At 41.5% G+C, this 25,000-nt stretch overlaps 1 protein-coding gene across 3 annotated transcripts in view; it reads left to right on the forward strand.

Moving 5' to 3' along the window:
• Positions 1-24,019, forward strand: part of PCDH19 (protocadherin 19) — a 102,548-nt gene extending 78,529 nt beyond the window's left edge. For all 3 annotated transcript variants that reach the window (XM_081126156.1, XM_081126154.1, XM_081126155.1), the window contains one exon: positions 22,754-24,019. In XM_081126156.1, coding sequence (XP_080982282.1) covers positions 22,754-23,343 — 590 coding nt within the window. In that variant the 3' untranslated portion in view covers positions 23,344-24,019. The remainder of the gene's footprint in view (positions 1-22,753) is intronic.
• Positions 24,020-25,000: the final 981 nt, after the last annotated feature.

The following is a 25,000-nucleotide window of genomic DNA, read 5'->3' on the forward strand; positions in this document are numbered from 1 at the left end:
TTGTGGAGTAAAGTGCTCTGGCTTGTAAGGGACCTTATGACATGTTTGTGCTTGCCAAGAAATGGAGATGGAGAGAGGGAAAGAGGGAGGGAGGAAAGGAGGGAGAGAAGGCGGGGGGGGGGAGAGTGAGAGAGAAAAAGGGAGAGAGGGGGACGGATTGGACATACGCAGAAGAACTGTGTGGAATCAGGGACTTGCAGAAAGAACTTACAACACAGGGACAACCACTGTGTTTCTGAAAAAGGCAGACTCTGGGGGAAAACCCACCACACATGACTTTAATATTTTGACCATAACCATCCCCTAATCAGTGTAACCGAAAGCGCATCATTTTGACTTCTAAAAATCCAAATCCATGTGCTATATGCAAAATACTAAAAAAGATAATTATTAAAATAACTTGATGCCATGTTGCTTTAGGGAAAAAACTGAAAATCGTAGTTGTCACTGAATTATTTACTCATCACAAAGCCCTGGATAAGTCACCAACTTCTCAAAATCTTAACTCATATCTTTATAGATGGGCTGATGAATAATGTTGCTTGGATCAACAACCAAAGTGATATTTATATGTGCATAATATCTTTTTTAGTACAGTGGAATCGTGGATCAGATAGCTACAGTTCCCCCCATGTCATTCTCCTTGACCTGAACGCTTTACTCTTTGCACAGTCTGGTGTAGCAGAGAGAGAAGGGGCCTGAGGGTCAGGGACTTTAAGTTCTCCTTGCATTCTACAAATTAATAGCTGTGTGACACCATGCGGGTTACTTGTCCTGTTCGGTCTTCGGGTTTCTCATCTGCAGAATGGGTGATGCTAGTAGTAGCTGCCTTATAGGGTGCTTGTAAGGATTAAATGAGGTGATGCATATAAAACAGTTAGAAAAGTGCCTACTGCACAGTAGACTCTCGAGAATGATAGTGGTAATATGAGGCTGATGAAGTCATTCTTCTTCTTGCTTTACTTTCCCTCTTCTTCATGTCTCTGTATCTCTGTCTCACTTTAAAATCTTCTGCATAATGTAAGTCCTATAAGAAGACTTTCCTAACAGTTTGGCCTGATCTCTCCTTTACTCGGTACCTCTTCGATAGCTGTATACACAGTTTATATCACTTTAATTTGCTCTTTGCCCATTTTTTTAATGTAAAATGAGGGGGTTGGTAATTGGTAGGACTCTTCGACTTCTAAACTCTTTTATTCTGCATTTTGGGTTCTGGGCACACTCTTTTCAGATTCCTGAGCACACAGCCATTTGCCGGTAGATGTGTAATGAATGCTAGACTCAAGTTAACAGATGGTGCGGTGTGCTTGCTTTGAGGGGTAATTGCTCTTTCATCTTAATTTCCTCCCTTTGGCATTCCCTTCTTAGAAGCTGCTCAGTGGCAATGTCATGAAACATGGGGTGAAAATCAAACTGAAGTAGCAGGTCACTTGTCTATTTTAGAAAAAAATTACAGTTGAAAACCAGTGAAGTTCTACCAAAGGAGTGCCTTTTCCCCTTAGTATTGGGGAACAAATAAGTGTAAGGGCACCATGGACTTGGATGGTTCATTCCTCTTTTCCTAAGCAAGGTGACTATATCTAGTTGATAACGATTTCCATTTTCCTTAAACAAAGTTTAAGACACCTCCTCCCCCCCTAGCTAACATGTCACACCTCTCACAGTTGGTCCATTCTTAAAATCTAACACTCTAAACCGAATCCCATGTCCTTTCTTCTACGGAGTTCGCTGTAAACTGCTAACTTTACTACATATTTTCTCTCCCTCACCCCCTCCCTCTCCCCCTGTCTCAACACACTTTTTCCCTTGATGTGTCTTATTTATTAGCTCTTCTTCTCCCCTCCCCATTTTCAGCTCTACCTGATCGGATCCCCTTTCCTTCTAGGGACAATTTCTCTTTCATCACTGTATTTTTTACAAAAAAGTAGAGATATTTTTAATGACATTGAAAAAGAATTTTTTTTGGGGGGTTGTAGTACTTTAGTGTTCCCTTATGGAATATTTTAATGGCTTCTTTTCATTTGTTACAGTTGCCTCCTTTACTACTTTTTCCTTCCTCCCACACAGCTCATAGCATCCTACTGTGAATGGACAAGACCCACAGTGAACAAATGTTGATCAGTCAATCGCCCTTAACATGACCACACAACAGATGCCAACCACCAATGTTTAATCCCCTGGGCAGCTCTTATCCGCCTCGTTTTACAGATACTGGGGGTAAAATGATTTACTCCACCACTCGGCAAGGATCAGAGGAGACTTTGTGTTATCTGGATTTGTTCTGTGACTCCAGAGCATTGGTTTTCCATTTGAAATCTCAAAGGCTATAGGACTGACAGGAAGTTTTCATTCCTGCTACAAAAGGGATACCTCCTCCAGTTTCCAAGAGGTGTTGCTTGGGGAAACTGCGGTAGAATATAGCAATGGAGCCAGAAAGATCAGGGAGTCAGAAACATTACTGGGACATGGAAGGAAATAACTGTTGTGCCCAACTAGCCCAGGGGACGTTTGATAGAATCCAAGCGTGTCCCTAGCATTGGCATCTGCATAGATATTGGCTTCTCACTTTGTTTCTTACATTTTGCTCTTTGAGCTTGCCTGCTGTGTTACCTGTGTCTCTGGCAATTATGTTGACCGCAACCCTTCAGTTGAATCACAGCCGAGTCTCCTTGAAGTTTCCTTCCCTCTGACCTTGCCCGTTTCTTGCTCATGTTGGGGTTTGAGAAGTTTTCTTTCAAAAAATGCCTGGTGAATTTTGAGTCTTTAGCTTCTGTTTCCCTCACGATCTCCTCTAATAGGGGCTGTGTTTGGATTGGATGTTTTCATTAAGATAAATGTCAGAATTTCTATCAGATGAATCGATTCTTTGTGGCCTATTGGACTGCAAGTTTACTGAGGCCCAGTCTGTTTAGATCGGCTTTTTCTTTGTGGCACTGTATGGACATTTTGGTGACGGTCATTTCTCAAAGATGATCTAAATAACATTTTCTGTTCTGTTAAAGCACCCTGTTACCACTCTTGTCTTCCCAATAGTTATTGAGGTATTTCCTGTGTTGTTGTTTTTTCTCTTTTTATTGGGGTTTTTGTTGTATAGGGGGGAAAGCCCTGATTCAGGTATCTAGATTCAAGTCCTGGATCTGTTACTAACTCCACTTGTGATCTCAAGCAACTTACTTCCTCTCTTTGGGTCCCTGAATGGAGCATTTGGACAGGAATGACTTATAGGCCCTCATTATTGCTGATACTTTATGACTCTTCATTGTTCATTGACTATGAAAAGATTATTGGAGGAGTGGAAGGCATTTTGGCTGGATTTTCCTCTGTATTTCTACAGCAAGGCAGGATGGGAAATGTGACCCTTAGTCATGGGACTTTGGGTTGTAAAAATCCTTCTCTCATGGCAAGGGAAATCAGGGTGAAACATTGGTGGGTCTAGCTTGTGTGAAACATTCTGAGTTTCTTAGTCTCCTTTGACTTCTGTTTGAATGTATTTAGCTTAACTCTGCTTTCAAGTGTGTGTATTTTTGAGGAACTGGTTCTCCTTTCCTTTTACACCCAATTCATGTTCTCATCGTTCTTCTCTCTTACTAAATCATCCACTTCTGAATAGTTTGCGATTTTCAACTTAATTAGGTCTTTCCCCTAAGTGAAGAACACAGCTGTTCCCTCTCCGATGCTTTGGCAGCTGCGTCTGCCTTTCCCAAAATGGAATGCTTAGCTCTTTCCTTGGATTTCTTAGCTGACCATTAGTTCAGGACTAGTAGTCCATCTCCTGGTAATGAAACTCCCAAATCCCATGGCCAGCGTTGTTCCCATTGCCTTTGGTGCCTTCCAATATTTTATGGCCTTAATTTATATGAAATAGGGGTTTGAGCAATCTTTCAGAGCTCTATTTGCCTCACTAGCTCCAGTGATTCCGTTGTTCAGCCTTTTCAGATGCTGGTTCATCTACGAGAACCTAGGCCACTGTCCCTGTTGTAGTCGGATGGAGAAATGGAGGATTAGAAGGTACTAAATGTACTTTGTCCCTGAATTAAATGGTCCTCATTTGTTCACTTCACAGATTCACCACTTCAGTCCTGAGAAGCTCTCTTACCAGTTGGTCTTTTTTACTTTTATGTGCCTGCATTTCAGGATGCGATTGCTGTTTTTCCCTAGCTACTTTGACTTTACCTGCTCCTCTGGCCTTTGACTTGATGGTTGCTCGCTTCCATTGTTAATTGTTGGGATTTGCCCATATCACACCTTGCCCGTACAGCTCAGATATTAAGTGGGCTTCTCCTCCACTCCAACTCCCTGTCATATTATGCATCCTGTTACTCAACCCAAAACCTTCTGCATTGCTGGTTTAGTGCTGTTGTTCCAGATGTGTGTGGTGCAGCCTGGTTTTGTTTCCCCGCACCAAGTGCCTCATTCAATTTAATTCCTCATACTTAGCATATAGGCATCTTGTCAATATTTCCTTTTTGAGGTCTATCTTTTAAATTTGAGTGCATTCTGCATGGGTTGTGTGTTTTTCTCTTCTTAAGTGATGAGATCTGCAGAAGAGTCCGAACTAGCTCTATGCCTTAAGAGGAAAGAAAGCACAGAGGGCAAGAGCATTGCTTACATTCTCAGGAGCGTTATGCAAGGGCAAGCTCTTGACAAAATTGTGTCTACAGTGCCGCTATATCTATCTACCTTCCCATTCATTTGGGAGCACAGGCATCCGATACTCCCATGGGGTTTTCTCAGTTTCCTTCACCATTAGCCCTTCTATTCAGGACCCTGCTTTCCCAGCCTTTCTTTGCTTGTTTCGTGCTTCTTGCATGTACACTTATCTGTTGCATGTTCCATTTCCTCGGGGTCCTAATTATTCTAAGGGACCAGCTAAAATCACTGGCCTCCCTTTCCAAATAGTATTTGAAATCTCAACTTGATGATAATAGAAAGGAATATAATGGTGGCATTTGTGTCACCAAGGCAGCCTGACGGGGGTGATGTATTTAATGTGGGTCTTCCCAGCAGCCCTTCCTCCGTACCCCGCCAGTAGTTGGCTACAGGGTGGAAGGTTAAGGACAGCTAGGGCTTCATCTCTCCCAAAGATTTAGAGTTTCCTGAAGGATAACAGTAGCGTGTATTGAGTGCTTCCTTTGTGCCAGGCTCTGTTTAGCATGGTTTATGGGTATTTCCACTTTTAACCATCCCAACAACTTTATGAGGTCAGCCTTATTTTTCCTGTCTTAAAGCTAGAAAAAAGGCACAGAGAATAACTTTAACTAGCTTCCGAACTGGGACTTGAACCAGGCGGTCTTACTCCAGAGCCCACACTCCAGAGTTTCTGGGGGAGGGATGGTGCTTTTTACAAATACACGCATCACTGAGAGGAGCTGACTTCAAATATGCTGCAGGGTAGTAAGCTTCTTTTTGACAAAGAGCAGATCAAGTCTTGAGCTGTTACAATGGATCTGACTTATGTGTTTCTCATGCTTCTGGAAAGAAGCTTTCCTGTTTTTGCTTCTCTGCAAGCAAATGTCTTGCTGCAGCAAAACGTTTTGCCTTTGATTTTCTGCACCCCCAAAATTAGCAATGTTACAAATTTTCTTCATCAGTCCCTATGACTTTAGGTCCAGGGGTGGTTGCCAAGTGCCTAGGCCCAAGCTTACACTCTTATCTTTTCCCTACTTTTGGAGCTAATGGTGCCACAGGAGGACTCTCCTTGGTATCGGTGAGCAGGAACATGCAAACTCAGGGCAAAGGGTTCTGAGAAGGGGGACAGCAGCCTCTCCTATATTCTCAGGGGCCAGAATGGCCAGAAACCCTATCTCACTGAGGTAGTGCCAATCTCTTCATTATAAGTAGTCTTTCAATATAGTCATACAATGGGTTGTTTTCTGAGATGGAAGGTTTTGTTTCCTGTTATCACTGCTTTTCCTTCTGGAATGAGCTTTTATTGGCTACTGCTTACTTAGTAGCACACAAAAAGCTTCACACCTGTGGGCTGCTGCAATCATGGTAATGAACACTCTGTTCAGGAAGGGGAGCTTTTTCTCTCTTTCCCAGTAGCTGTTAGCCCAACACAGGGAATTTAATACATTCATTTACTCTTCTTTAGATAAACAAGATTAAATCCAGAATGGAAGAGGGGGCAGTCTTAACCCTGTCTGTGCCCTGCCTGATTTTTCAGGGTCTGCACAGTTCCAGCTGTGTAAACACGATTGAAGAACTCAGGTATTGTCTCATGGGGGAGGATTGCGATTTGGGAGAGGCCCAGCATGGCTGGGCTGGAGCCAGACATTCTTCCACCCACTCCACTCCGCTCCACACCCTGCGAGGTCGAGGTCGGCTTACTCAGCTTCTAGAGTCAGAAGTGAAGATGGGACAGCTGGCATTAATTATTCTGTTTTACAGCTTCTTATCAGTAGCCGTTAAGAACTAGGCCAGGGTTAGGGAAATCTAAAGCCAGATCATCAAAGATGCTTCAGTTAGGATGCTAAGAAACAAAGAAATGGAAGACATTGGATAAAATAGAGAAGCCACAAATATTTAATATGACAATAAAAAGTACGTCTTAAGATTGTAGCTGCATTTATATTTAGTTTGAGCCTCTCTGTGGTCACTGGAAGCAAGGGCAGATAAATATTGTTTGGAAAGAACTGATTTGTTATGATATCTGGATTCAGTTTTGTTCTTGAGATTTGTTTAAGTAATGACTAGCTCAATAATGCTAAAAACTTTTCACATAGGAGCACTATTATTGTGGAAGGAAATGTGGTTTCCCCATTACAAACAGAAATATTACGGATCATCTGATTTCTCCATCTCTACCTTCCACCCACGATTATGTACAAATTTGACTCTGCTCAATTCACTAGAGCCTAGAATCTAGTAATTGTTCTGTCCATCTAAAGAGGCACATGGGCCTGCATATCTCTGAGCTCCAAGGCATGGGCTTGTTAAGATAGCAGGCTTCCATGCCTTGGATTTTTTAGGTTGTACCTAGGGGAGCACCAGTGATCGTTAAAACAAAGGCAGTTGGCTTTCCATTGCACGTAAATGTCAGGACATGGTCCTGATCCAGGAAGAAAAGAAAAGTGCATTTACCTTTTAAATGCACTGGAATGCTTCGCGCTTAGGGATAACCCAGTCAGTTTTATTCACTCCTGATACAACTGGCTATTGAAAAGCTATTTCCCTGTGCAGCTCACTGCAAAGCAGTGTGTCTGAGACAGAATATTCTTTTATAAGATGGAAAGCCTCTTGTTTGAGAAGAAAAACTCGTTTGGTAGAGCACTGAGTCTGAATCATATGGGAAATGTTCAAGAATAGAAAGGGGAGGAAAATTCAATAAATTACCATTTGATGTAATATTGGGATGTCAGGGAAACAGAGAGTTCTAGGCTATGATGTATACACACGCATTTCTTTGTTCACTAGCTGTGGGAGTCTGGAGAGGCAGGAACAGTGCTCCAGACAAGCAGCAGGGCGTATGGGAATCGCTACGTCTTTCATCACATTTAACTGAGGAGGGGGTCGACCCTGTCAATACTGTTCCCGTGGTGTCCTTAGATTTTGGGACTGGACTATTGGTGCTATATGCCCAATGCTGTGATTGTAGCATGTGAGGAACATCCCATGGTACTTGGCTCCTGGTTGCTCGTCTGAGTCATCGGGTATGAGCATTACCGGTGCCATAATAGCACTGGAATCCCTGCAACTAAAAAGGAAACGCATTTGGCTTATATTTCATCTGCAATCTCTTGCACTGAAGCTGCTGGTAGTTGATTGGTGTCTGCAGCCCTCTGGGCTCGTGCCCTGGGACTCCTCAGCATATTTGATGGGTGGGACCGAGAGGGAGGCTGTAGATTTTGGCAAGCTGGAATTCCCATTAGTCAGGCTGACTGTATCTGACACTAGAGATTCCAGTTCCCCAAGAGGAAGGTTACTCCTCGAGGCTTTGGCTGGTGGCCCATTGATATTAACGTGAAGGACAGGAGGGGACCCGTGTTATATTAAACGGTGAGTTTCCAATGAGCAGACAGTTGTAGTCTCCTCAATAGCCTATTGATTTTTTCTTTTTTTTTTTCTTTTGGCAGACATAAAATTCATGGCAACTTTTTTGGAATTTGAGGGAATTTGAGTTTTTAAATTCTATTTCAACAGTCAATGTTAACCATTCACACTCTTAATAGGGCAATAGGGGCTCTTTTATAGGGTGCGTAGGCTGTGGTTGTGGTTGTACAGTTACTGTGGCTCGCCTCAAGTTTTTCTTGTAAGTGGTGCTGGTAACACACCCTGCTAAGGAAATTCCAGGCACAGCTGTTTCTGATATTTGGAGGGGCCCCCACAGGACCATCAGGCTTCCTCTGAAGGCTCCTTGGTGAGGAGGAGGAGGTGTCTCAGAGAGCAGGTCTTTTCCTTATTGGTGGGTTTTCTTCGGCCCTGCTCTTGTTTCTGATCGCCTCCCTGGAGATATGAGTTTCTAGGCAGAAAGATTTGATGTGATAAAGAAAGGCTGCGAAGCTGAGGAAAGAGAGAGGAAGTCTGAGCAGAATAGTAAAATAAGAGGATATTTTGGGCATGGCAGAGATGAGTTGAATATTATGGAATGGAGACCCAGAGATGAGATAAGAGAGGAATGTGAAGTAATTCATGGGAACACTTATTACTTATAGGTGGGAATAAAAGGCCCATTGAACCCCAGGGGAACCTTTCTTTATGCAACGCCTGTGAATATGTTGAAATTTTGTAAAGGCAATTCCATCTTAAATGCGCTGCTAGAGCTGACAAGCTGCAGTTCGTGGATTACTCTATCTAGTGCATAATCAATCTACTACCCCCCTGCCCTGGACAATCTTTGGGGAGTGGGTAGGAGAAAGTAAATAGAACAGATAGATTTCCACCCAGTAGAGTCTGAGAGCTTCCTTAAACAAAGGCGAGACATGAGCATCCCATTTTTACGCTCCAAACAACTTTCCTGAGAACTACCTTGGAAATTCTGGGGCTTCCTCACAGTTCCCAAGTAATTTCTGAAACATTGAGGTACTCCGATTAGTTTTATTTTTTTACAAGAAAAGTTGGCTTATGCTAAAAAAATAAATCACCTGGACAGCCTGTGTCTAGCTGGGTGGTGCAGAAGAAAGGTGAGCTCTTGTGTCAATCTTTATTCCCTCCGTAAACACAGATGACCAGAAAGGAAGGCTGTTATTAACGGTAATGCAAAGCAGAAAAAAGGCTATTCATTACTTTCAGGCTGTCGAACAGTACAAAAATGCTTCTCAAGCACTGTGCTCAGATGTTTCTTTTTATTAGCGATCACACAAGGAATTAGGCTCATTTCAAACAGTTTGTTTTCCCCCTCTTGTCTCGGTAAAATCATTACTCATGAGTGGTTTCTTTGTTGAAATACCGCTGACCTCCCATAATTGAACGGCTAACAGAGTGCTAAACATATAAACATTGCAGTTTGCATAACCTCTGGGAGAAGGGGGACAAAGATTCCCCAGGAGAATAAAATCATTCCTCAATGTCCTTGTTTCTTAATGTCCTATACGCACCCTACCCAGGAAGCTAGGTCCACATTACAATTCTGGTGTGTGTGTGAGCATGTGTGTGTGTGTGTGTGTGTGTGTGATTAATAACAGCAGATAACTTTTAGAAACACCAGCAGGAGGTTTTAAAGTATAATTCTTTCTCTGTACCACCCTTTTTTCCTTTCTAACCCTTTCCTACCCCTTGCCCCCTCCCCAAGACCATCAGGGTAGATGAAGGAGTTGTGGCGTCTTAATATACGAGCAGACAGTGATCCTTAGCTCTTCGGCTAGGCGCCGTTTCCATTTTGCCAAAGCTGACTATTTCATCTGCAGGTTTAATAACAAGCTAGATTATTTGCTGTTCGCTAACTGATAAAAGCAAATAAAAAAAGAGTTCAAAGTGGAATGAAGGGGATAAGAGAGCTCTGGGGCCAAAGAAGGAGTTTTCTTTAATAATTTGAATTTACTCTTAGAATATTTTTATGCTAGAGTCCAATACCATATATTAAACAAGTCTGTACCCCCCCCCCCCCTGTAAGTGCCAAATGAGAATCTCAGAGAATAGAAATTATGCAGATTTGAGTAAAGCTTCAGGTTCTCTGCTCCCAGTGCTGTCATGTTTCCTGAACACAGCCCTCCACTCCTCGGGGCTGCTCCAGACACAGCGTGGCTTTCCTTCATTAGGCCCACATTTCACAGGCCCAGCCATGAAAGATCGGTGTTTTAACCAACGAGGGGCAAATGCAATAAAATTGGAGTTCAAGAGATGCAATGTTTTGGAAAAACTGATTATTCCAAGGGTGTAAAGGTACATGATCTGTACTAAATGGACAGAGCCTTTAAATTTACCAGACTGCTTTTTTGTCAGCTTTTGGTTTGTTCCATTGATTTTTTCTCTCCAGCTTTATTGAGATAGAATGGATATATAACGCTCCATTTTTTTAACTTGTGAATGGACATAAGTATTCAGGATGATGAGGCCTGGTGGTGGTCATGGTCGTGAGTGTGTGTGCATGTGAGCATGTGAGAGTGTGTCTGATTTTTTTTATATATGTGGCCGTAATCCAGGCTTACTATGTATCCACTTACATAGATTTTTGTAGAGCTGTGTCAGATTGTTTTAACTTAGGTCATCTCAACCAAAAAGCCTTTTGCTACTCCTATGTTCAGAGTTTGAGCCAACTCAGAAAAAAACCCCTCACAGCTGTGGCCCAGAGAGATGTAGCAGCCGCTCCTTCTTTCATAGAAGAGCTGGACGAGCTAACGGCCAGGGGGTCATACTGGAACGGCCACGTGCTAAAGGGGTAAAGGACATTTTCTTTCTAATAAGAGCAGTGGGGCAAGTATAGGGTGCCTTCAAATTATCAAGCTACCTCAATGAATAGATTAATTGGCCTCGCTTCTGAATTTGTCTAATTGCATTTGAGGCAACACCCTGAAAAAAACACGGCTTTCTTTCTCTTACTAGTATGATTAAGTGGACCACTGGAAAAAGAGTAATCCTAAATAACTCTAAGGAGAAGAGCAAAAAAATAAATAAAATAAAATAGTAAAATAAAATAAAAAAATAAAAATAAAAAAAAATAAAATAATAAAATAAAATAAAATAAAATAAAATAAAATAAAATAAAATAAAATAAATAAAACTGAGCCTTGTCCATGAAAGTTGGATAATTACAAGTAAACATAGAAGATGGTGTTTGATTACTTCAGTTTTGGTATTCATTATTCATAGTTATTATTCATAAATTCCAGCACAAATGTTAGGCCAGCACCCCAGTGACACATTTGCATTTTATTTTAAGTTGATTTCTACCTGGTTTTGCAAACAAGTGTTTAATGGTTTTGGTTGTCTCTCACTCTCCATATGTTGCTATAGCTTGTCTTGTCTTTTTCACATATTGGCTTCTATTCCTTTCACATTCTTTATCTCAATCATCCATCTCACTCCATCCAAGATTCATTCTCTCTCTCTCTCTCTCTCTCTCTCTCCGAAAAAGATTTCTAACACGGAAAAGTGATATTTGAACAGATTCCCCTAAGGCAATCAATTTACTTTTAATTTGTCTGGAACTAAGCTTTTTTTGTTGTAATGAGGAAGGAGTGAAACTGCTGTAAAATTTATTAGCTTCCAGGAAGATATTTGAAATGAATTTTTTTAATGATTGTGCTGTTTGCTGCACCCAGAAGCAGTGTCATTGCAATTACAGTATTCCAGATGGTTGCTAGAGCTACATTTAAATATCAAGATAATGCTAGACGTTTCTGTAAGGCTTTTGTTGGTAACAAATAGTCCAGCCTAGGTCGTTAATAGATAGTCATCCTTCTGACACTCCTCTTTGCTGCCAGCGACTATTTCCAGTGATTCCTACCTAGCTGATGACATGGCACACATTGCAAAAGACAGTGATTGGTTTACTGAGCACTTTATTTTTCCAGTGTGAAAGAAGTGATTGCAGAGTGACTATGTTGTTTCTCAGCTTCCCCACCCAGTACCATGAACATTTTGGCAGTCAAGAATCTTTAGAGAGTTTAGAAGTTACAGTTACAACATTTTTATTGACTCATGTATGGCATTGCCTGTTGTACAAAACTAGATGTCCTGGGACTTGACTGAGGGAAGTGTCAGTTCCTGTTAAGAGGAACACCAGCTGCTGGGTGCCTTTTTTCATCCAACATTAAATTTTCATTTAAAAAGGCAAGATTTTTCTTCTGGTTTTCAAGCCCTGTTCCTCTTGCTTTCTGTACCAGCCCTATTTGTGCCACCATTACTATATATTCTGTCCAACACCCAGAAGCTCATGACCAGCATAAAAGTGGCCTTTTTCTCATGTTAATGATGTGTTAGCAATTTCCTTATTTTCCAGAAAAGGGTGAAAGCAAGTTGATGATAACTTTAGGTTCAGTGCTGCTTGTAAGCATCACTTGGAGGCTCTGTCTTCCCAGCAGCATCACTACCTGTAGAAGGTGTGGAACGGTCTGGCCATGTTTCATCTGCACAAAGTCAAATGACTGGTTTGAACCCTTCACAGAAGTGAACAGGCACTGAGGGGTCCGACAGACACAGGCCGGGAGACTTAATGCTGTGAACATCTTAGAATGAAACTTTAAAACACAGTCCCACTGCGCTCAGGGTTGTTGTATCTCAGTGCTCCTCCTTTTGGGAAATAGTTCAATGGCCTTCTGTGACACCTACTATTTTACACGTAAAGATGTTTTGTCAGATGGTTTCTAAGCACCTAGATGAAGTCCAGCATTTTGTCAGATAATTTTTCTCCGCCATAGAAGACAAACTACAAAGATTCCAGTCTAGTCAATCTCTGCTTATCTCAGTCACTGTCAGCACCTCTTATTTCTTAGTCTCAATTTTCCAGGCAGTCTTCTGCTTCATTTCCTTGCTCCCCATGCATCAGCACAAATGATTTATACTTATACACATCTTGAAATCTCTTCTTCATGGATTGAATTGAACTGAGCCCAAGTACAAAAATGAAAACTCCAGGAACTACTGTGATTGCCCAAATTGCAACTTGTATGACTGTACAGGCCACACTATCATCTATCATAAATATTAAATTCTCAAGCACTTATATTTCGGTATGTTTTAACTTTGTCTCTTTGACCAGATAAGCACTGAAAATTCCGTTGAAGATAATACAATTACTTTGAATTCTGAAAGGGGGATCTTTTAAATTTATTTTCATGTTTCACTGGTCGTAAGTGAATTTCAGGTGCATAGACTGTGAACGGGGGGAGAGGCTGATGTATCATCTGGCATCACAGAGGCCAAATATTTGGTAGCACTTGCTAACTGATGCTGATCAAATGGGCTGGGAAAAAGTTGGGGTTCATCTATCTTTTCATCCATCCTCTCAAGCTAAAGCTAAACTTGACAGCCTTCCTGCTGTTTAACTACCCTAAAAATGCCAACCTGTGCTAATGAGAGGTGGCTTTTCTCTCTGCCTATCTCCTCTCTTTTGGCAACATTCCTTTACCGGTCTCAGGAACTTTGTTCCCACACCCTCTTTCTGAGGTATGTTCACTTGCAGACATTTCTAAGCTTTCTCACTCCATCAAAACTATCTTGGTCCAGTCGGGCGTGGCTCAGCGGTTGAGCGTCGACCTGGGATCCAGGCGATCGGGGTTCGATTCCCGGTCAGGGCACATGCCCGGGTTATGGGCTCCATCAATGACTCTCTCATCATTGATGTTTCTATCTCTCTCTCTCCCTCTCCTTTCCTCTCTCTGAAATCAATAAAGATATATTAAAAAAACAAACAAATCAAAAAAAAAAAAAAAAACTATCTTGGGTCCCCTCCATCCAAGGCTTTGCTGTATGACCAAAGAAAACTGGTAATCTCAGTTCGGTAGTGGATCATCTTTCTTTTTCTTTCTTAAATCCTCACCTGAGGATATGTTATTGTTTGTTTATTTCAATTGATTTGAGAGAGAGAGAGAAAAGCATCAAAATGAGAGAGAAACATCAATCCATTGCCTCCCGTATGCACCCCAATCGGGTATCAAACCCACAGCCTGGTTATATGTCCTGACCGGAAATCAAACCCATCACCTTTTGGTGTATGGGATGGTGTTCCAACCAATTAAGCTATACTGGCTAGGTCTGGATCCTCTTTTATTTCTTAAATATGTTTTTATTGATTTCAGAGAGAGGAAGAAAGAGAGAGAAACATCAGTGATGAGTCATTGATCGGCTGCCTCCCGCACGCCCCCTGCTGGGGATCGAGCCCGCAACCCGGGCCTGTGCCCTGACCGGGAATCGAACCGCGATCTCCTGGATCCCAGGTCAACGCTCAACCACTGAGCCCCACCGGCTGGGCTGGATCCTCTTATTTTAACAGGCACCTTTAATGCCTGTGCCCAGAGGAATGAAAAATGTGAAAATTTCTCCCCATGTTATAAGGGCTGCTTTTGAATAGCTTATCTTTGGCATCTGTCAAATGACAGCACATAGGTGTTTCAAATGCCAGTCAAAATTTTGACACCCTATTACTTCTGCTTGTTGTGTGTCAGGCCATGGTTTTGTAAGAAGGGCTGCTAATAAGTAGGAAGCTAGGGAACAAGAGAACAAAAAGAAAGCATTATGGCAGAAAATTCTGAGAAAGAGAAAAAGAGACAAGTAGCTATTTGTAGTATATTTGGCAATGTAAGCCTCTTCACACTAGAGTGGCTACTGGATAGCTTAGTGTCATTGGTTCATGAATCTCTAGAAATGTCTGTCTTCATTCACGTGCCCTTGAGTGTTTTACAGATGGAGCTCCATCTTTTCTTGCCAAAACTTTGGGTATCTTAGGAAGTGAGTATAAACTCCTCCCAGAATTACAGCCTGGGAGGGCTCTGGGCACTTGTCATTTTGCAAAGTTCTCAGCCTTTATTGTTTTTGCTAAATGTTCAACTGGTATTCAAATACCCAAAAGAAGCTCATCTTTTAAGATGTGAATCCGATCGAAACCAAGAAGGAATGTCTAATGCCTAGACAGTGTTTCCTGCTCCCCTCCTTCCCTCCCTCCCTCCCTCTCCTTTTCACTGAGCCCATTCCTTGCCTTGTTAAGTTACAGTTATAGTATAGATGTTCTTTTTTTCTAACTCTTTGCAGGCCTTAAAATGCTTTTAAGAACTTCCAGGATAATTTTTTCCTTTGGTAATTCCCTGATATATTTGACTGGAGCATCAGTTTTGCTATGTGTATTTTAATTAGTTTTGTCACAAAGAGTCAGCATCTGCAGTGGGTCTAAAAGGCTCGCCATAGGTCCCTTTTTTTGGCTTATATTTTATAAGAATTACAACAGTTTTATTTGATGCCAAGAAACAATGCTTGATATTTGAAAAACACATTCATTTAATAAAATAGACGCTTCTGTTTATTGCGTTGTTGACTTATCACAGTACAGGCCCCATTAATTATTGTAAAAATGGAAAACTTCGAGGTACATGGAAAAGGTATTTTCAACTGGACATCAAAACATAATAGATATTTTGAAGGTCTGCATATAGTGTGAGGGAAACCACCCAAAGGGTAAAATCACACTGGCTTTAACGTTTCTGAAGTGCTACATTTACTTTATTCCCTTTGGCAAAGCTACATAGTTTTCTTTGTAGGCTTCCATAGTGTTTCTACTAAACGGAATAGTTATTTCCACTTTAGGAGTTGTATCAGTGGCACAGTATCTGGTATGTTGACCAAGATTCTTTATTCTATCACTATCACTCTTTCTTGTACCCTTTTCATTCAATTAAATTAAACTGTTATTTAGTACCTGCTCTGTGCTGGACCCTTTGCTACATTCTGTGGGTATAGGAGAGAATAAAACAGATGTAATCTTTGCTGAGAGTTTATAAGCTAGCATTGAATATAGATATTAAACAAGCAAGTGCATGTACTGAGTGCTGTAAAAGGCGTGGGACCTACTTTTGTCTGAGGGGTAGTGGAAAGATTCCCCAAGGAAGTTAAATTTGAGACTTCAGGGGTAAAGTATCAGTTATGGATAGTGTTCTACTGCTGGAAATAAAGACCCCTCTCCCCAATTAAAGAAAATAAATCAGTGGTTTAAGCAAGAGGGAGGCTTATATTTCCTCTTACATCACAGAAGTTCAGGTCTAATGAGGTGGGTCTACAGTATGTTCAAGATGCCAACGTCCTTACATCTTCTGTCCTGCTCTCCATAGGTGCATGGCTTCTACCCTCAGAGCTGCCTCATGACAGTAAGAAGGACACTGTAGCTCTAGCTATTAATGCCTCCATTCTAGACAGGACAAAGCAGGAAGCAATAAAGACAAGGGTCTTAAACTAAGTCAGCTCCCTTCCGTTTAAGGAGTTGTGTGTGTTTTTCTGACATCCTGCCTCCATAACATTGGCACTCTTAGTTACATGGCCACCCCTACCTACAGGGGAGGCTAGGAAATGTCGTTTTTTAGCTGGTGCATTGCCAGTCATAACAGAAGTGATATCTATTTCTAAATATTAAAAATATATATGGATATGGATATTTAGTAGGCAGTTTACATCTGCTTCAGATGAGTAGGAGTTAGGTAGGCCAAGAGGGGAAACTTCTTGACAGTTATGTTTTCTCGATTAGGCGCACATGACCAATTTTAACAAGTCAATCTCTCTGTAATCATTACCTCAATGCTTTCCATTATATCGCACAGAACTTGGCCCTGCTTCGGTCATAGATTATTTTGTTCATGAGGTGATTAAGCTAAGTGGATGTACATGAGTACAACCCAGGAAGCTTTTCTGATTTACACGTCACTTGCTTGTAGGTTTTGTAACCGCCGCTACTTAGAAATAGCTAACTATTTGAGCTCTCAGGAACTGGAACTCACTTTGACTTTCCCTTTCTGCCTTATTGATTGCAGATCACTTCTGAGGAGATAACACATTGCTCTTGTAACTGTTACCTTGAACTATTTTAGTGTTGGAGTTTTGTCTCTGATCGTTGGGATCTTTGAGTTAATACACCCAAACTCTGAATCACAGTAAAGAACCGCCAGCATTATTGAACACATCCATCGTGGCCGGACAGCTATACAAACCCAACAGAACCTCTCAGCAGTTCTATTCCACTAGGACTTTGAAAATTTTAGTAATGCTTGAGATGGGGTTTTCATTCTTTTCTTTTCTTTTCTTTTCTTTTCTTTTCTTTTCTTTTCTTTTCTTTTCTTTTCTTTTCTTTTCTTTTCTTTTCTTTTCTTTTCTTTTCTTTTCTTTTCTTTTCTTTTCTTTTCTTTTCTCTTTTCTTTTCTTTTCTCTTCTCTTCTCTTTCTCTTCTCTTCTCTTCTCTTCTCTTCTCTTCTCTTCTCTTCTCTTCTCTTCTCTTCTCTTCTCCTCTTCTCTTCTCTTCTCTTCTTTCTCTTCTTTTCTTTTTTCTTTTCTTTTCTAACTTTGGTTGAAACTATAGGTAGGCTCTTTCTAGTGGGGAAGCACATTGCTTGACTGCATGTGAAGAGATAGCAGTTTCACATCCTGAGGAGGACAGTAATTGCTGCAAAAGAGCTTTGCTATCATCTGCACAAAATAACATAATCTGTTCTTTTTCTGTTTGAATTACTTTCTTACCCATCATGACTTACTCATTGCTGTCTCTTATGCCTCCAGTGCTCTCACGAGGCTGATGCTTTTACTTAAGATAGATTTATTTATTATTTATTTATTTATTTATTTTTGCCAGAGGTTTTGGGATTTTCTCACCAAGGTCCTTAATGACAAATTGTGACCAAAAAAAAAAAAAAAAAATACTTATTACAACCTAGATTGAAGAAGCTTTATTTTTTTTCTCTGTATTTTTATTTATTTATTTATTATTATTTTTTAAAACATATCTTTATTGATTTCACAGAGAGGAAAGGAGGTGGAGAGAGAGAGAGAGAAACATCAGTGATGAGAGAGTCATTGATCAGCTGCAGCCCGCAACCCGGGCCTGTGCCCCGACCGGGAATCGAACCCCGATCGCCTGGATCCGAGGTCGATGCTCAACCGCTGAGTCATGCCTGGCTGGGCTCTCTGTATTTTTTTAAAAATTTTTATCTAAAGTAATCTGATCTGTTTTGAACTAAGGAGTTCTGTGGCCTTGAGATTTGTGTTGCTCTTCCAAATGTATTTATTCTATTTGTTTTATTATTTTATTTTATTTTATTTTGAAAATCCTGGGGACCAGTTCAGAGGCAGGGAAGAGCAATTTGCAAATTCATCATTTACACCTAATCACGTGACCGTTTGAATTTATCAGTACACGGTAATGTGTTTGAATTTCCATAACTCTGTGGATTTTAGAGTCTTGCCTTTTGCTTTGTCTGGGCTCAGGTCAGTACTTTCAGAGAAAGATGTAGCAAGGCATAGAGTAAAAAAAAAAGGCTCATAAGAGCAATCTTAGCAGGAAATTAGTGAATTTTTAGCCTACTTTTGTTTTAACTAGAGCCAGCATCTTGACAGTTAATTTGTGATAAAAGCAAATGGTTCCTCTCGAGTCTCATAGCTCCATCCTCAGCTCCAATACCGCCTGATGCAGGCACATAATCTGTACCAGTCTGTGCAATTCCGTAGGTAGTCTCTTCACCTTTTTACATCTGGTCCATCTTCATTGTTCTTCTTAAGGGGCTTTGTATTGTGACTTTCTCACTTTTAATAGAAACTTAATTTTTCATTAAACTGAAGTTTTAGTTTTTAAAAAGTAATTCACCTTCAGTGTATTTATGAATGTAGGTTACCTTGGACTGAGAAGATATTCTTCTATATTCACCATGTTTTCTTTCATATTTTATATGGCGATAAACACTAAACCTGGTTTAGATTTTATTGACACAAATGTCACCGAGTATTGTTTGATACAAAAACTGATAAGCAGCAGGTCACTGCTGTTGGTCAAGATTTAAGGAAATAAAGATATCAGATCTAAGCCAGGGCGAGACATTGTGAGTGAAATTCTCTCTTAGACTCAAGTCTTCACTTGTATGAGGTCAGAGCAGTGCATATAATAAGTTTACATAATTAATCCAAGAAAATTGCATATTATTCTAGCTCATATAGGGCTGAGGGAGGCTCAGTGAGATTGGTGGATAGTCTTAGACTGATTGCATTCCTGGAAGTGCTGAGTGAGTTTATTTTTCCTCTCCCCAAAGAGTGATTTATTCACTTAGGTGGTGGGTAAGCTGCAAGCAAGTACTGTCTTTGCAGAGAAGCTTCTAAGAAGACTGAGTTCCATGCTCTGGTCTTCCTAGATTCATAAGATCTTCGAGGTGTCTGTCACTGGGGTCTCTGCTCTCGCTCTGTGTGTTGCGGTCCAGGTCTCCTCCTGTTGTTCATTTGAAGCACCTTACTATAGGAAGGGGTGACACACATGGGTGGCATTTTCCTACTGAATTGTGTTTTGAAAAAAACAACAACCTGCATCTCCAAATTTAAAGACAGCCACTTGATACTAAAAAGTTAAAATGAAATTAGAGCTTTATGTTGAGCTCATTAAGAAGATTCTATTAGGATGTAGTTTACCATTGTTCTGCTTTAGAAGTGAGAGCGAGTGGCCTGTAATATCTGTCTGAAGGTCAGCTGGGATTTCCTCTTCATAGCCGGTCACATGTCCATGGTTCCAGGGCTGAAATGCTGAGGCCTCTCTCTATGACTTTGTGTCCTAAATTAGGGACAAAAAGGACAGGGCTCACACAGCCTTCTGGATATATATATATATTTTTTGATGACTTCCAGGTGACACTTCCTCAGATTTGTAGAAACAGAAATTAATTATTGAACTCTTCCCTCACTTGCACCCCTTATTCTCCACCCCCAAATGAGCACTCACACTAATTCTTTAGAGCTATCACTTGGAAAGTTATGAGATGGGCTTCAGAGAAGATACAGAGGAAGAGACATATTTTTGGGAACCTCTGAAGATATGAATTCTATCCTACTGGAGGGATCCTGGGGCTTCCTGGAGAAAGCACCAGATTTGGATGAAACTGACTGTGGTTGGATCAGCCATAGACTCTTCCACTCATAATATTTAGGTCTATATAAAGTAAGTGTTTCTCTAGTTGTTCCAACTTGTTTCCCTTACATTTTATACTTTTTGCCTCCTAAGAACATATGAATTTTGGACGATGATAGGCTATTGGATAGATGGCCGCACTGTGAGTTTGCAGGGAAGGGGCAGAGAATCCCTTCATTTTGCAGAGGGCACCATGCAAGCCTGACGTGCAACTGTGCCGGAAGTTTGCAGAAGCATTGTCTTATCCATGTGGAAGGCACTTAACTTGTTGGTGATAATGCTCATTTGTTATTTGGTTCCAGCTGCAAAACTCTGAGTGTTTCATTCTCCAGCACTGAAATGGGGCTTATGTTTATAACATCATCTGTGGGCCATACAAAATTATCAACTTAAAAATTAGCTAAGAAAAAAGCTCCTAGATTTTTGAATTTCGAGTCCTGCTTGCAGTTGCCTTGGCCGGGCCAGACCAAATGATTTCGCAGGCCTTATACGATGGCCATCTTAAATATAAATTGGCAAATTGTGTCCAGTTATCGGATAAAATCTTAACCTTTGGTTGGCTGTTCAGTAGTGTAAACTATGCCAAAGGCCATTTCCACATTGTGTTGAAATCTGAACTCAGCCTGCATTAGGCCTTGGCATTTAGTTGCTTTTAATATATTTTCTCGAAATGATGAAGTATATACTCAATTTACCTATTATTTCTTGAGCCCCCTTCCATGTGCCCCTTTACTAAAATAACCTTTGATGAATGGGGCAGAACAGTGCCTCTTTTATATGTCATTTACTTATTGAAAACAAACAACAACAACAAAAGAAATATAAGTATATAAGGAAGGTGTGTTATATATAGACTGATATTGGGAAAGACTCTGAATTGTAGACTTTTGCCTCCTGAAAAAGAGCAGTCACAGCATATATTTCCAACTTTCGGGGAGGCATGTACTTTTTGTCTTTTTGATCTCTCCTGTCTCCCCACCTCCTCTGATCTTTCCCCAAAGTTTTTAAAATAAATGTTAAGCTGCTTGTATTTTTTTAAAAAATATGATTTTTTATTGATTTTAGAGAGAGAAGTGAGAGGGATAGAGAGATAGAAACACAGATGAGAACCTGATCGGCTGCCTCTTGCACGTCCCCTACTGGGGATTGAGCCCACAACCCAAGCATGTACCCCGACTGGGAATTGAACTGGTGACCTCTTGGTTCATGGGTCCACGCTCAGCTACTGAGCCACACCAGCCAGGTTAAGCTGCTTGTATTTTGCTGCATTGTGCAATATGATGAAAATTTTCATTAGGTCAACCTCATGCAAGAATGCAACATAAATACAAGTGGATCTGGAAAACTAGGGGTATAAACCAGACCTTGATATTGACAGGTCTACCAATGGACAGGAAGAAGTTAACCCTGGCTCCCTGCTTCGGTGAAGCCCATGTAGAAAGCCTCTCTGAGAGCCAAACTACAGCCTTAACCCTAAATGACCCTGATGTGGAAAGAGAAACACATGTCTTGCCAATAATTATGAACTCTGTCTGCTGAGATTGTCTATGATAGGGCTGAAGGAATATTTCTTTAAGAAATATGACCTTAATAAACTGCAGATAAAGAAGATAAGGAGGGATGGCTACTTGGGTATAATTAAAACTCAAGGGTGGGGAACATTTTCCTGCCAAGGGCCATTTGGATATTTATAACAGCATTCGTGGGCCATATAAAATTATCAACTTAAAATATAGCTATGAAAAAAGCTCCTAGATTTGTCGAATTTCGAGTCCTGCCTGCGGTTGCCTTGGCCGGGCCAGACCAGATGATTTCGCGGGCCTCATGCGGCCCTCAGGCCGGACATTCCGCCTCTGAATTCAATGATGCTGAGCCTCTGAGTGATGCGTGCATAGGGCCAATGAAGCTGATGAGTCGGATGGAAGGAAGAGAGTTCAGTATGTTCCTTCTGACGGGAAATTAAGTTATGCAAATGTCTTCGTGAGAAGACTGGTGGGACTCGTGGTCAAAAAGAAGCAATGTGATTGGGCTTTCGAAGACAGCGTGACACCAACCTAAAATTAAGCCGTGATGTTGCTCAAAAGTATGGCTGGAACCACTCTCAAATGCAGCTGATTCTCAGCAGGAGCTGTTGATCAAAGTGCTGACTCTCAGTGCCTTGACACTCAGGATAAACTTTTAAAAACATATAGCATTTTTTCATCCCAGCGTGTTTTTTTATTGAATTTATTGGGGTGACATTGGTTGATAAAATTATATGTTTCAGGTGTACAGTTCTATAATAGAGCATCTGTATATCGTATTGTATTTTCACCAAACCAAGTCAAGTCTCCTTCCATCTCCATTTCTATGCCCTTTACCTTCTTCGCCTCCCCGCACCCCGCCTTCCCTCTGGTGATCACCTCCCTGTTGGCTGTGCCTGTGAGGTCTTTTTCTTAATCCCTTCACCTTTTTCACCCAGCCCAACCCCCCTCTCCTGTGACAGCTGTTTCCCTTTAGGTTTTTCGTTTCCTCAGCAATAGAAAAGCAACAGAAATAATCAAAAAGGTGGGTGTATAGGGGGAGGCCTATAGCCTTTAAAAAATCCAATTCTCTATACTGTCCCAAAAGGCCATAAAGGACTGTCCCTAAGTGCCATTTCCCAGGAGGGCTTGTGGGTACCTGAGAAACCAGAACCCTGGGGGGTAACAATGATTCTTGGGCAGAGCGGATGAAACTGACGTTATATTTCCCCCCAAACAGATCAGAATGAAGGCTTTCACTGCCGGGAAGAATGCCGGATTCTCGGCCACTCCGACAGGTGCTGGATGCCCCGGAACCCCCTGCCCACCCGTTCCAAGTCCCCCGAGAACGTGAGGAACATCATCGCCCTGTCCATCGAAGCCACTGCTGCCGACGTCGAGGCTTACGACGACTGCGGCCCCACCAAGCGGACTTTCGCAACCTTTGGCAAAGACGTCGGCAACCCCCCGGCCGAGGAGAGGCCCCCGCTGAAAGGCAGGAGGACTGTCGACGTGACCATCTGCAGCCCCAAGGTCAATGCTGCCATCCGGGAGGCGGGCAACGGCTGCGAGGCGATCAGCCCGGTCACGTCCCCTCTGCACCTCAAGAGCCCGCTGCCCACCAAGCCGTCCGCGTCTTACACCGTTGCCCTGGTGCCACCGGCCCGCGACCTGGAGCCGTATGTCAACAGCGGGCCCTCTCGCCCCTCCGAGGCCGAGCCCCGCGGAGCTGACAGCGAGAAGGTGGTGCCCGAGGTCAGCCCCGTTCTCAAGGAGGGTCGCGACAAAGAGTCCCCCGCCGTGAAGCGGCTGAAGGACATCGTCCTCTAAGCCCGTCTCCGGGAGGCAGCGGGAGAGCCCAGCCGGCCGCCGGAGAAGCCAGAGCGGCTGCTCTCCGCTGCTCGCCAGCGCTTGGTTCTCGACTCGCTGTGTTTCTAGAGCTTTCCCTTAAATGCGTTGTTTATAAACGACTATCACTTCGTGACAATCCCTCCGGTTTCAGCAGGCAGCAGGGGTGTTCAGGTGGAGCAAGTTACCTTTGACTTGAGATGTCCATGGGGCCTTGATGTTGGGGAAACAGAGACAAATTCAGTTGTGAGAAGTATTATGTATCAAGTGTTGGAATTTATATATTTTTCTATGTCAAAATTATAATATAAATGACATTGTTTGTGGAGGGTTACATTTACAAAAGCAAAAAAAGGAGAAAAAAAAAAAAAAAAAAAGCTCTGGACACTTTTAATAAGCTTGCCGCTGGTTTTGTAGCGTAGGCAAGTCGACGGTCCTTTATCGTGTGCTAGTCATTGATTCAGTGATGTGAAATGGAGCCCCTAAGAGGTTGTTTCGGAAACTCAAGTACTTTCCAAGGCCGCTACTTTGCTGTGGACACCCCTGCTTTAAGAACCCTTTTGCTAGCCGTGCTATTGTTGTATTTGATATTGCAAATTGCTATGTGTGTGGTGATGGCAAAAGACTTTTAGAGGTTGGTGTGTTTTTCTTTTTTCTTAAAAAAGCAAACAAAACTCGAGAAAAAAACAAAATGCAAACAACTGAGATGGCAAGTGAATGAGCAACACCACACATATAGGTAAGTCCTTGGTGGATACTCAGTTTTGGAAGAAGACACCCATGGAGTGATTGCTCACACCTTGCAGAGTATTTTGCCTGCCTTTCGGTCTTCTGCCCAGATCTGTGATAGATCGTTGCAGAAAGTCATTTTTGGATATTCTGCTATCTAATTTGCAGTTGTCAGAAATACTGTGCTGAAAGTTATATAAGATCATTCTTTTTTTTTCTAATTTTCAGGCCCTGAACAGGAAAGTTGCTCGTGAAGTTACCATTTTCCAGGCTTAGAAATTCCCTGTCTCCAGTCATCTAAAACTCAAAAAGACTGAATCTAGTTTGAGATCTAAATTAGCATCTTTTAAGACACACACTTCCTGATTCAGTGTTTCCCAATCATGATTAGAATTACACTCCGAAGCATGTCATGGGCTGGAATTGAGAACTCCATGTTGCTCTGTATTGTAGGATTATAATTTGGGATTGTGTAAGCAGTACAAAATGTACTTTTAGGAAAAGACAGATAACAGGTAACAGCATCACTAACCCAATTACTGTGCCTTCTATATGGAGACACTTGGACACTTGAATTCATCTTTTTATGAATAATACTTTTTTAAAATTAAAAATGTGAACAGGAAACTATTAAAATAAAAGTTCTTTAGATTTAGCTAACTCTTTGCTGTAGGCTAGGAATACACCTTTTTTATTAACGAGTTTGTTATACACATTTTTTTTGTTGTTTAACATTCTTCCCACTCCCCCATTTATAAACTGTCTATTAATATTCACTAGCCAACATAGTATTCTTGCAGCTTAAGAGTTCATTATTTAAAAATAAACAAATATGCCATCTTTGCTCTACCTTGGTCTTAAAAGCGTTGTTTCTAGAGAAACAAGTTTTGTGGTTCTGTTCTCATTTGTT

Source organism: Miniopterus schreibersii (genome assembly GCF_964146895.1).
Source record: "Miniopterus schreibersii genome assembly, chromosome: X".
In the NCBI taxonomy this organism is placed as follows: Eukaryota; Metazoa; Chordata; class Mammalia; order Chiroptera; family Miniopteridae; genus Miniopterus; species Miniopterus schreibersii.